The sequence below is a fragment of the Cryptomeria japonica genome, chromosome 3 (genome assembly GCF_030272615.1).
Source record: "Cryptomeria japonica chromosome 3, Sugi_1.0, whole genome shotgun sequence".
NCBI lineage: Eukaryota > Viridiplantae > Streptophyta > Pinopsida > Cupressales > Cupressaceae > Cryptomeria > Cryptomeria japonica.
Genome location: NC_081407.1, coordinates 475,417,961 through 475,431,632, shown reverse-complemented (window position 1 = coordinate 475,431,632; position 13,672 = coordinate 475,417,961). Strand labels below are relative to the sequence as shown.

At 35.8% G+C, this 13,672-nt stretch overlaps 1 protein-coding gene across 1 annotated transcript; it reads left to right on the top strand.

Annotated features, from left to right (window-relative positions):
• The first annotated feature begins 509 nt into the window (after positions 1 to 509).
• Positions 510 to 13,318, top strand: LOC131029579 (uncharacterized). Its single transcript, XM_057960103.2, has 3 exons — positions 510 to 1,168; positions 9,782 to 11,348; positions 11,490 to 13,318. The coding sequence occupies exons 1-3, from the start codon at positions 931 to 933 to the stop codon at positions 11,728 to 11,730; spliced, it is 2,046 nt and encodes a 681-aa protein (XP_057816086.1). The 5' UTR covers positions 510 to 930; the 3' UTR covers positions 11,731 to 13,318.
• Positions 13,319 to 13,672: the final 354 nt, after the last annotated feature.

Below are 13,672 nucleotides of genomic sequence, written 5' to 3'. Positions count from 1 at the left end.
ATTTGTGCATAAGTATTGGATCGATCGTGCAAATTCTTTGGTTGTCAAAGTGAACGAGTAATGGGGCAATAGAGCATATGTTCAGACGAAACTTTGAACTGACCACTTTTTGACCCTTGCACACATATCGAGTCACACAGTGTTTGTCTTTACTACCTAGAAACCAGAACAATTAAGTATAAGTAGTTATGTTACATAGAGAGACAACCAAAAAATGTCAAAATTCAATGTATCGTTTGTGAACTTAAAGTAGATGAAATTAACTATAACAACTATTAATGCTCTTCTCTAATATAATATCTACTAAAAATAACATAAAAACAATTAAAATAATAATAATAAATAATAATTTTACTAAAAATAAAATAAAAAATAAAACAACTTTTCACTAAAATAATTCTCAACAAAAATTTAAATCTATATTTATGAATTATTTTTTTATACTTAAAATAAATATATTTAATATATCTATACTAATTTCTATGTGAGTTGCATTACAATCTCCAATTATTTTTATACAATTTTAATGGTTGTGGCTTTCCTCCTTTTGTCAAGACGACTTGGCTTTCCCCCTTTTGTCAACTTGAACCAGACATTAAAGAAAACATGTATGGACTTATTTCCCGGGTCATTAATGGGTCGATGGTCAAGCTAGAAACGTAAGGCGGGCACAAGAAAACCCTCTGCCAGTCAAGTCAAATGCCGTGAAAATCTGGGTTAATGTGGATTGAAATGGCCGACAAAAGAAATCACAGCCATAAATAACTTACCCCATTTGTTTGAATTTTGTATCAATGCCTTCACTGGGCTAAGGAAGTTTCAAAACCTGAAATACCTACCCTACTTTTTGGAATTTGCTGCCTTTTGTTGTGTCATTCCGTCGAGTTTCAGAGGCATTGAAGCACAATTCCAGTCGTTGCATGGGATAGAATGGCAAATGACGAATTTAGAAATGCCAAGACATCAGTATGGTGGGATTTGGAGAAGTGCCCAGTGGCTTTCGGGGTGGATCCTCATTCGATAGCGCGGAATATAAGGTCGGCACTGTCCAAGTGTGATTACAAAGGTTCAGTATCCATCACTGCCTTTGGAGACACCCGCGCCTTATCGCCAACTATACAGCGTGCCCTCTCCAGCACAGGGATTGCTCTTCACCATGTGCCATCTGGTATTTGCTCTTTCCGCTCTGCATGCTATTTATTTATTTTTATTTATTTTTGAAGGATAAAAACTTAGGTCACGACTCATTCACCTTTTTAGTCTTAGTTGAAAGAATTGAGTTAGAATTCTTAACTTAAGGGTAGAGAGTTATTGTGTTGGATCACGGGTGAGCGTGGAATTGACTCCGTGACCTACCATTTCATACTTTTTTTAATCTCTTTTCATATCACTCACCTCTTCTCATTCAATGTTTGAAAATTATGCCCTGTTGGAAGAGGGATTTTGACTGTGCTTTAACTTCAGGGAGCATGCCCAGTGGAATTTTAATGGGCAAATGTTTGAAGGAGAATGTTACATACAGATAGTGGCGAAATTTTTTCGTTATGAAATTTTCAAGATTTTCAAATTCTATTTTTTTTTTTGTTCTACCCAAATTTTATTTTATTTAATGACTGGCAAATTGTCAAAGGAGAACAAATTTTCATTAATAAAGTAGAGATTGAATTTCATTTTCAATTGTGGATTTATGGATTTTGATTCTGCTTTAAGTTTTAACAACCCTCGGCATGCCTAGTGGGGTTTTAATATTCAAGGAAAATTTTACAAATTGTGGTGAATATTGTTCGTTGAAGGATTTTAAAAAATCTCCAATTCTTTCCCCCTAAATTTCATTTAATATATTTTATATAAAAAAACTCACAAATTCTCAAGGAAGAAAAACAAATTCTATTAAGTAAATGGAGATGAAAATTTTGTTTCACTTGCCGATTTATGGATTCGATTATGATTTAATGATTGGAAGCATGGCCGGTGGGGTTTTATCTAACATTCTTTTGAAGAGAAGGTTGAGGTGAGTCTTCGTCATTATGGAATTCTAAATAATGCTCAATTTTTTTTCTACCAGATCTTTTTGCATAAGTTCTATATACAAAACTTGCAAATTCTTAATAAAGAACAAATTTTTATTTAATTAAATGGAGGCCAAAGTTTATTTTGATTTGCCGATTTAGTGATTTTGATTCTGCTTTAAAAACTGGGAGCATGCCCAGTGGGGTTTTAGCTAGCAACCTTTTAAGGATAATGTGACAATTCATGGCAAATCTTTTTTTTTCTTTTGATGAGTATAAAGCATAAACAATCATGGAGAATCTTGTTTCATATGGAATTCACAAAAGTTTCAATTTTTTCCCCAAAACCTCATTATATATATTTTATGTAAAAAAGTGGCAAATTCTCAAAGAAAGATAAATTTCTATTAATCAACTGAATCTTTACTTAGAAAAATAGCCAATTTCAAATTTCGACATATTCTGGTTTTCCTCTACACCATTGCTACTGGACTCTGGACGCTTGCTGGAACTTTTTCTGGGTTAGCTTGCCTCTTGATATAATTTTCTCTTTCATGCCTACTTTTGGTAGGTGATTTAATAGTTTGATTATATATTAGATATTTTCAGCATGTGTTTTGGATTCGTGTGTCTAATGTACACTCCTTTAAGCATTTGGAAATATTTTGAGTCACTAAACTCAGAAAAGAAAAGGATGATGAATTCTTGTCTATAAGTTTGAGAATAAGATTCTTCAAAACATGCTTAATTAGTGTGACTAAAAACGCCGAGACACTTTAGGGACAAAGGCCTTTTCAAATTGGAATGACCTCTCTAATGTAGTTAGGAAATACTATATAACAAGACATAATATTATTGAAAAATATGGTGCTTCTGAATAAAATTTTTGAAAATTCAGATAAACAAATAAAAAGGAATATTGAACATAGTTAACTAGAGACATGGGATATGGATACTAATACAGGTTCAAGACACCATTGTATTTATAATACACGAGTAAATGAGTTAGGGTACAACTATATTATATATAAATTTAATCATCAGAAATTGCAGGTATGGAGAAAGGTCGTGGTTGATAAGGTTACAATTAAAATTAGGATATGCGAGTAATACATAAATCAAAACTTAGTCACAAAATAGCAGGTAGGGGTACAGCCCTACAGAGATGGGGATGGGGACATTGTCCTCTTGTGTATACTATGATAGTGAATCTTGATTGATTAATGCTTGCAGCTTTTGATTGTCCATGTATGATCATGTAGAAAAATAGAAATAGATCGTAGGTGCTCTTAAAGTTTCAAAATTTCAAACATGAAAGAAGTTAGAACAGGTGTCTAAGTTCCACAGTGCATGACGAAACAACTCAGGTCTACAAAATGAGTTATGCATCGAAACAACAAAATTGCTAATTTCCATACCTGCCATTCTTTAAATTCCATAAATTGCCAGATTGATCACACTCATGATAAAGAAGAATATGAAGAGCCTCCTTAAGTCATTGATTATAATTCTCATCTGCAAGACAGGTTGTCCAACATCCCTTCTAGCCAGCTCAAGAGGCAATATAAGTCAGCATATTTGAGGTTTACATCCTGCATTTTGTGAGCCCCTTCTCCATTCACATTCTTTTGTGCAAGGAATGGATAATATTTTGTAGAAGATAATTACTCATTCCACTATAATGTCTCCTTTTTGACCACCAACACTAAGTGGGCATTGACCGAGTCCTTTGTCAGTAGTTAAGTTTGGCAGTTAGACTGGGTGCAGTCAACCTGTCTCTTAGCATCTTTAAATAAGGAGAGTGCTGCAGTTATTCTTACCTTTCTAACTGTATGCTCCTTCAGTTACGTACAGTTTAATAGGAGTTTGCATTCAGTTATCTCCCAAAATTTTGGGGATTGACTGGTTAGTTACCAAACAATATGCATGGTGTTAATTCCCATAAGTGGTGAGTCGCACAGGCTGAGGGTATTATATCAGTTTGGAAATAGAGGGACATTCTGTTTGAAGTAAAAAAGCCCTTTTTATGTGAGTTTCTTAGCTACAGAATTTCTTAGTGCTTGGGATGAAAATCTACAGGTACAGTCAGCAGTTTGGGGATGAAACCCTCCAGTACATAGGTACAGTCAGAAGTTTCCTCTAACAGCCATCAGCATTTCAGGTGTGGTGCAGCACCAGTAAAGCAGGACATGGAAAGGAAATTATTGGTGCTGTTGGCAAGATATCAAGGAGAATAAACTTATGCCAACAGCCATTATAATCACAAGGACATGAGGGTTGGATCTGGAGAATCAGCTTTAGGCACAATCCTGTTTCATTCTGGAATTCATTTGTATGCTTAAATTGTCCAATGAGTTATATTCGACGGGTGCAATGTTTCTATTGAATGTCATAACCTTTTGGAAATAATAAATTAGTCGTCTGTTATTAGGTTTCTGCATTACGTTCTGTATGTTTTAGTTAGATTATTTCAGTGGTATCAGAGCTGTGTGATTCTGCAAGCCTATGGAAAATGAAGCAAAACAAAACAAATCCGAAAAACAAAAACTTCTAGCCAAATCTACCTAATGTCAGAAAGTGACAGGGAAACAAGGTATCGACACAGAGAACAGAGAAAGCAGAAGATATCAATTAGGGATAAAGAGCAGGAATGTTTTGAATTGCATAAATCATTGAAGGATGTTACAGTGGCTCTTAAAAATAGGCAGGAACAGCTCATTGAGATTCTCATTCAGAACCAACAAGGTAAAAAGGCCTATTAGGCAATTACACCTTCAGGGAATGGTACACAAGGGTGTCTTCTTTTGCAGAAATACATCAGAACATTCCAATAAATTGAGTCACGGGTATAGATCTACTGAGGGTCAGATGAAGATATGGACAATCAGCATGTGGAAGATTTGGACGTCCTTCATGTGGAATATGAGTTTAAGAGTGCAGAATATAAGGCAGATATTTCTTTCATGAAATTCTGTACACCAAAGTAAAAAACTAGAGGATGGAGATCTACAAAACAGATTGGGAAGCTTTCATGCCCCTTGTTTGATGAATCCAATAAAATTTTAGAGGAGCATTATAACAACAACTACAATGGAGGCAACGAGAAATTCATTATAAACCTTTCTCGCATAAATTGGGTGTTGTTCCCTCTTGATCCAACAAATTCCAAGGGACAGGGCACACTTCTAGAAATCAACAAACTTGAGATTTGACCCACAATAAATTGCGAAGGAAACAACTATGATTTAGTTATAAAGAACCTTGGAGTCTGACACATAGATGTTTGTTAAAAAGATACGCACATTTGATTGAGGTGTTTTCAGATGATGGAGAGCTTGAATCATGTATAGAGACACATAGTGTAGAGGAGGCTGAGGTACCACCAATAGGTATAGTAACAGAAGGTATACAATCATCTGAATGGGGAATGTGGCTAGCTACTATTGCATCCTTGTTAGGAGCACCAAGGTCCATTGTTTCCAAGTTAAGGAAAACATTGAAGGACAACAAATAACGGTACTCATTTATGGGGGCACAAAACATAACTTAATTGATTAGAGTGGGATATTACATTTTAGATTGAAAGTTTAAGAGTCTGGAGGGTTTGAATTTGTAGTAGTATATGAGCACTCATTGGCATGCAATCAAGTAATTCAAACGGTTATGGGTAGTGTTGGATGGGAATGCTATAATCTATGACTTTCATAGCATTTTTCTTGGAGGAGCTCAAATGGTTCTAGGTATCCAGTGGTTGCACTCATTGGGAGAGTTCACATAGAACTACCAGACAAATTTACTCAACTTTGTGGAGCAAGGACAAAATAATGTCATCAAGTGGGTGATGTATGCTTCAATACAATAGGTATTAGCTCATCAAATAGAAAGGCTTTTGAGATGGGATCAAGTCAGATAGAATTTATCTCCACCATTAAGGGGTTACCTTTAGGTACGGAGGACTTAGGGGTGGATGAATCTCCTCTTGATATCCAAATTTTGTTGGATAAATAGGCTTTGTTTTTGAGGATATACGTCTAGGACTTCCACTAAATAGGGTATTGCAACACACTATTCAGTTGGAATCAAGGACAAGGTCTACAATTGTGATCCCTTATCCTCCTTGTGCCTTCAACGAGGACTACTAAGGAGCTGCCCAAATTGGGACACTCTAGATCCAACACGAATTGTGTTGCATCCCCAGTGGTACTGGTGAAAAAGAAAGATGAGACACTAAGGTGGTGTATAGATTACAGGGATCTAGATTAAAAAAATATTAAGAATGAATATCCGATACCTCCTATTTATGAATTATATGGGGCAACATATTGTAAAAAAATTCATTTGTGTTTTGGGTACCACTAGATAAAAGTTGAACCTGAAGATTCATTCAAGACTGATTGCAGACACTTGGAGTTTTTGGTGATTCCTTTTGGATTCACCAATGCACCAGCCACTTTCTAACCAATGATGAATGAAATATTCAGGCCTTACTTGAGGAAATTTGTGTTAGTATTCTTTGATGACATTTTGATTTACAGTAGGACATGGGAAGAACACATGAAACATTGTGCGGGCAAGCAAATTTGGGGTGGGAAGGACTCCTATGTAAATGCATGAAGTTTCCATAGTCCATGATAGATCTAATTGGCGATTTCTGGATTTGACTGTGCATTTATCAATTTATGGAGCATGGAGAATGATCTGAAACATTGGTGAAAAAAATAAACATGCAGTCAAATCTAGAAACCATCAATTTAAGGACTTCTAATGTTCCCCTTTTGATTGCCAACACTAAGTGGGTGTTGACTGGATCCATTGTCAGTAGTTGAGTCTGGTAGTTATCGCTGTCAACTAGTGTATTAGTATCTTTAAATGAGGAAAGCAATGTAGTTATATCCACCTTTTTAAGTGTATGCACCTTTAGTTACATGCAGTTTAGTTAGGTGTACGCTCCTTCAGTTATGTGCAGTTTAATTACGAGTTTGCAGTCAGTTATCTCCCGAAATCTTGGGTAGTAATTGATTAGTTAACAAACATTAAACATTGGATTAATTGCCTCAATTGGTGGATCACCCAGGCTGAGGATATTATAGGTAGCATTGGGAATATCAATTAACAATGGAGATCCTATTTTGAAATAAAAAATCACACTTTGTGGTCTCAGCTACAGAATTTCTTAGTGCCTGGGACAAAAGCCACAGGTACAGTCAGCAGTCTAGGGATGAAACCCTCCAGCAGTCATCAGCATTTCAGACATGTAGAAGCAGCAGCAATGTGGGATATGAGAAAGGAACTACTGGTGCTATTTACAAGATATCAGGGAGATTAAATCTACACCACCAGCTATTATCATCAGGATCACAGCGGGGTTGGATCTGGGTGCATAGGTTTCAGTCAGCATCCCATTTCATTCCGGAATTCATTTGTATGCTAAAAATGTCCAGAGTTTTGTTGAACAATGTTATGTTTCTATTGACTGTCATAAGTTAGTCAGAAATAATAAATGAGTCTTCTGTTATTAGTTTTCTCTGCATTATTTTCTGGTATGTCTTAGAATATTTCATCAACCTTATTAAATGCAATGGCCAAATGTGCTCTAGTTTCCCTTGCCGCTGAATAAGATGCCACTTGGGAATGAATCCAAATGGGCATAGACCACAGGTATCAGTGAACTGGAATAGAATAACATCTTGTAAAATTCACCCACATCAACAATTGGTTTAGATTCTACACCCTTAATGAATATGCAAGTCAGGCTGCATTCCAAATGAGACAATTTTGGAAAGTGTCTTTATCGTTTTTGGAGGCTTTCTTGGTCCTCCAATTTCAGCCAAGTGTCCCAATCATGATACTTTAGATTTAGTCCAAATGCCAAAGATTGCAAAAAGTGTTGAATTTATTCAACCTGCTAATAAAAGTCTTGTGGACTTTTTTATACAGCTCAAAATCTTTCATTGCCTCTTGACCTTTTTTTAATCATACTATACATATGCTCACACCATAAGCATGTCTATAACGAACTCACACACAGCTTAAGCATGTCATTAAAAATTATCACCTTGCCTGGAAATATGGACATTCAAGAAATGGATGTGATAAACTCAAAAGGAGCAGTTTATAGCCTGTAAGAAAATACTTTGTGTCAGCCTTTTAATGCCGAAGGTCATGAGTTTAAATGCTATGCTGGTCTCAAAAATGCTGCAACCTTTGGCCATTCCTGAATTTGCTATAACTAAGGACAAAGATGTTGACTAACAATATGTGAATAGCCTTCTGAACTAGGTAATCTTCTACTCTTGTATGTTCCCGTTAAAAACCTTTCCTATTACTAGAACATGGAATGTTTGTTTAAGAGTAGTTGTAGCAGCTGAAGTCAGTAGGTGCATCCTCTCTTTTTTTCTCATCTATATTCCATATGTAGAGTGGTGAATTTGAATGAATTTGGATTGGATGCCATAGCTCAGTAGAATCAAGATCTGGCTTCTGATCTTAGCAGCTTGCCCAGATCCAAAACCTCGTGTGTGAACACATACCTTGGGAAATATTGTTTATGGAAATGATCTGCAAGCTATAAGCTGAATTAATTTTCACACTGAAAAATCTGGTGGCAATTGTGTTTCTTCTGGAAGGGAAGTAACCTTGTTTTCATAAAGGATTGTAAGCTTAGTTTTCCCTTGTCATATACCTACACATGTACAAATCTTTGTTTATATAATGTTGCTTGAGACACGAGGCTCAATTTATGTCAAGAAGTGGTATCCTGCCACAATGTCCTTGTCGATTCTATTCCAAAAAGTGGGGAGTAACTGAATAAATGTATGTAGTCATGCCTCTGCAAGACTGTATAAAGAAACTGAGTATTTTCTGTAAAAATCAACTATCAATCTGTAGAGGAATTCAGTTTTAGAAAATAATTTGAAGATGCAGCTTTAAAGTGTTTTGTTAAAGGAATGCCAAGATATTGATTGTTTAATAGGAAAGATACACTGATTGAAATTGGCCCTAATTAACTGCAATGTTTCCATCTTAATGAATTCCTTGTAGATTTTTATTGTGTTGTTTTAAAGCTCATGAAATTATCCTATCATGTCAATGGGTTGTCATGTATCAAAAAGTGCTCTCTCTCCCCTATCTCTCTTGGCCACTCTCTTCCCTGCTCTAACCTGCCCAACTTTCTGTCCCTTGCTTCCCTCTTCCACCCAGTATTTGATATCATACGGCACTTGATGCACATCCTTATTACGTGCATTTTAAGAAGCTATTGTGGTTTGTTACTGCAAACAAACAATAGTAAAATTTATATTGGTGTCAACATTTTGCAAAATTCTACTTTTAGAAAAAATTGATAATAAGAGGGTTTTTATCATATTTTTAGATACACATAGCCAGATATAGATTTAGAACTAGATTCAAATGATAAATCTAGAAATATAAATAAGCTTACCTGAATGTAACTGTTTTGTAAGATGAATTGACAACAATTAGATGCCATGGAAGTGGTATGCTTGGTCATGTGGTAATGCTTATACTTCCTCAGTAGAAAAGATTGTGAAATGCCACAAAATGGGCAAATATTATGTCTTAACATTATTTTTTTTCGCCATGCAACTTAAACATTTTCTTATTGAAGCAGACTTGGTGGATATATTCCTATCCTCTATCAATGTCATGCCAGTCAAATACAGTTGATACTGTGTTGTCAATTTGTTTTGTTGAATGCAAAATTAAATGGTTTTTTAGCATCCAGTTATTTACAACTTATTGAATTATTGCAGGTGTTAAAGATGCTAGTGACAATAGTATTTTAGTTGATATGCTGTTCTGGGCAGTGGACAACCCAGCCCCAGCAAATTATTTGCTTATATCTGGTGATCGTGATTTTGCTAATGCACTTCATCAACTAAGCATGAGGAGATATAACATTCTTCTAGCTTACCCAACCGTGGATGTTCCTTCCTCACTTTTAAGTGCTGCGAAGGCTATATGGCTCTGGAGAAGCCTTGCAATGGGTGAACAGCTTATGCCAACCATTAAGGATGTCAAACAATTTGATAAAATATTTGATTATAACATTATGTCAAATGGGACATACAAAATACCCTCAGAATTGAATGTTGATTTACCCAAGCCAATGCTAAAAGAATCATTTTCAAATGATTTCAATCGTTTCTCAGGAGTGCACATGAAGAATAGGTCTGGAATTTTGTCTGATTTTGATCAGGAAAGAGGACAGTATATGTACGACAGTTGCAATGAACGGTCTAAAACAGTAACAGGTTTGACAAATGGAGAGAGACATTATGGTAATAAGACATACTTTCCTGAAACAAATGTGCTGTTGGGTACTTCATCTATGGGACAAATGTTTTCTTCTAGCATTGAAACTAGAATCTCCTCACCTCCAGATTCAGATGGGGCAAGGAGTAAACAACACTCACAACACCATGCCAAGAACAAGCTAGATTCATTCAAGGACACAAAGCCTACTTTTAGTAATACTAGAGCTAATCCTAACCCATCTGCAAAAGCATGTCCTCCTCCCTTGAAGACTGGATTCGCACCTGGAGCAAACAATGTTCCAGCTAAATTGAGAAATCACAATAAAATGAAACCTAAGCAACCTTCCCAAGTAAGGCCTCCTTTTATTCCTAATATAATTCGTAGCTCCTCCCCCAGTTTAAAAAATAGTTTCCCTTCCCAAACAAACCCTAATTTTACAACTCAAAATCATCCTCCCAGCAGCTCAATTTCAGCTGACTTGAGAGGTGATATATCTGCTTTTGACAAAATGAGTATCTCATCTGATTTACAGCAAAGTTCCAACATCAAACCTTCAATTTGTGTTCCAATCTCACAATTACTTCCTTCCGAGAAGAAACCTCAATACCCTACTAGTTTCAAGTCAAATATTGTAACTCAAACAGAAAGTTATACAGATGCAATACATGTTTCTACATCTAAATTGCCACTACCTCAACATTCTGGAACAGATATATCCCATAGGGTTCACATGAGGATTATTTCTCTGGCCATGGAAACATTGAAGCAAAATATGATAGCACCAATAGAACAAAATCTTGAAGACTGTATTAAGTATGGAGAGATGCATATTCCTAATTTCAATCTTCGAGAAATATTGGATAGAGCTGTTGAGCAAAAGGATATAGTGGTGATGAAAACAGGGGAAAGTTTCAAAGTATATCTTCCACGTAAGTCAGATATTTGGCAGTATGTGGATCCACTTAGCATGCATGATGGATACCCTAAAGAACTTTGGGATGAACTATATAAATATCTCTCAAGCCATGAAGGTTATGAAGCTATGATGCAATCCCAGAGCAGGTTGGTATTGGTTTTATTGTTATTTCCATTCGGGATCACTATCAACCACAAATTTTGTCTATTTTGATGTTACTCTTCAGTTTTAGTTGTTATTATCATTTGAGACAAGTTTGTGTAAACTACATTATTCTGTATTTGTAGGTATGATGCAGCACAGAAGTTGAAGTCATCATGTCTTAAAACTCTTTTGTTAGGACAAATTATACACATGTTGCACCTTGCCATAAAGGTTAGACGATGGTTGAGGCCTCATCGATCAGGATGGTCGCCATTATCTATTACCATGGGGCAGAAAAGTGAATCATCAAGTTCTGATGCTTGTATTGATGATCTCCAACTTGTGCAGACAGGTAAAGAAATAACTGTCACCATGAAGCTATAACATAAAGATCTTAACTCCAGACTTCAGGTTTGACAACTTTTTGAATGGGATGTCAAGGAAAGATTATGCTCTGTATTAATTCATATTAACTCAGCTTATGGCAATTTTAGTGAGAAGGGGAGTACAGGTCAGCTCAAATTTGGCTTCATAGAGGCATATAGAAAATCTGTTTACAGTATATACGAGAAAGACTTCTGATGTGGTTCTCCATGTTATCTGCTAAGTTCCTTTTAATGCACATGTCTATTAGTTTTAAATTGTTAATCTACTACAGAACAGGTGAGAATTACATTAATTTCAGGTGAGCTGAATTAATGATAAATAAGGATTTTAAAAATCAAAGATACAGATGCTGTAAGAAGGATAGAGTGCACGGGTTTCTCCTTTTTGTTGACTCACCTCAGATTCTATATCCATCTAGGATTTCAAAATTCATACCTTCCTGTCCGTTATAGGTTCTCTTCATTTCTGAAATGAGGCTTGGACATTATATTCAGATCCAGATTTCGGAAGTTTCAGAATCCTATGGTGGAAAGTTCTATTTTTAGAAGGCAGTGGTGATCTTCTTTGCAAAGGAGAATGTTAAGTAGATTTTTTAGATGGTCTACTCAGTAACATGTTCAAGGTGGAGGCTTGCATGTTCAGAAATCAGATTTTGCCTCTGTAATTCACATAGCATTGGTGATTATGACCAAAATGTTGTGGTATACAGGTTTCAATAGCACAACTTTGTTCAAACTCCTTTGCTTCTGCTTACAACATGGGAACATGGGTAAAATTCTATTATTGCCGTACAGTTTAAATTGTCAAGTGTTGAAACCCCCTCTATATTGCAGTGTTATTTGTGAAAGTGAGGGGAAATGTTCTGCACCTGTTCCTTTACATTCAGTTAAGAGCAGGTTTCTGGGAGTTCCAATGAGGGTGGATTAGGCTACTGTGGATCATAATTCACTGATAATGATGGCTATGTAACCAGGGGTTATTCAATCTAGTCTGATTCTATATAAGGATACACAGTGCATGATGTTAGAAATAGACTTCCGACACTATCTATAAGTTGATATTATTAAAATCTTAGTAGTGCCCTTGTATGTTAACACCTTGTGCCAGCTAACGCCGCCTGGCGTTGCTTTTATGCTGGAGGGGCATAATCACTGTCTCAACAGTTTCTCATGCACCACAGGTACATAAAATATAAAGATTGACAGCAAAGTGAATCTAGAACCATTTTCATAAATTTTTAATAGCTGGTAGTTGTTTCCACACTCACCAGGTTTCTATGAAGCTTTAAAGCAGAAAGAGGATGTGGGTATGGTGCTCTTTGGTTATGTGCACGAAGAAGAAGCTGGGTATGCACAGGTTAATAAAATTCAGCACCATCAATGTGTGCAGAAATGTTCTATGATTGCCAATTATGTTGTTCTACTAGAGTGGTTGAGGTGATACCGTTCAAGCTATGTTCCCCTTAAAAGATTTACATTTTGTTGCATGGTAATAGGGGGGATTTCTGAATGTGGTGTATCATAGAACGGTATTATTATGAATTCATGAATCTTTAATCCATGACAGGATTTTTACTTCCTGGTTCTGTTGGCTGCATGTTATGGTAATTATTCATAAGCTTACTATTTTGAGAATGTCAACTTAAAAAAATTAATTTTATTGATTTGATGTTTTATTTTCAGGTTTTTGGTCAGAATGGTGCTTTTTGCATGTCAATGTGTATTAAAAATGGAATATTGAGGTATAGTAAAATTGCTTGTAAAAAGTCATTTGCTGTGCTTGCAAAAATTTGGAAGTCAGCTAATGATTTGTTTATAGTGTTTTGCAAGTCCATACTCCAGGGGGAACAAGAAATCTTGACTTATTTTTTGTTTTGAAGTGGCACGTTTACATGATAGGATGGTTATATGTGCTTAGTTACCCTCTAGTTGCATTCCCT

Bases quoted from the DNA above. Each gene is read 5' to 3' on its own strand.
- LOC131029579 (XM_057960103.2), top strand. From the start codon at position 931: ATGGCAAATGACGAATTTAGAAATGCCAAGACATCAGTATGGTGGGAT. The intron at 1,169-9,781 runs GTATTTGCTCTT...GAATTATTGCAG, and splicing joins TCTTCACCATGTGCCATCTG to GTGTTAAAGATGCTAGTGAC. The intron at 11,349-11,489 runs GTTGGTATTGGT...CTGTATTTGTAG, and splicing joins ATGATGCAATCCCAGAGCAG to GTATGATGCAGCACAGAAGT.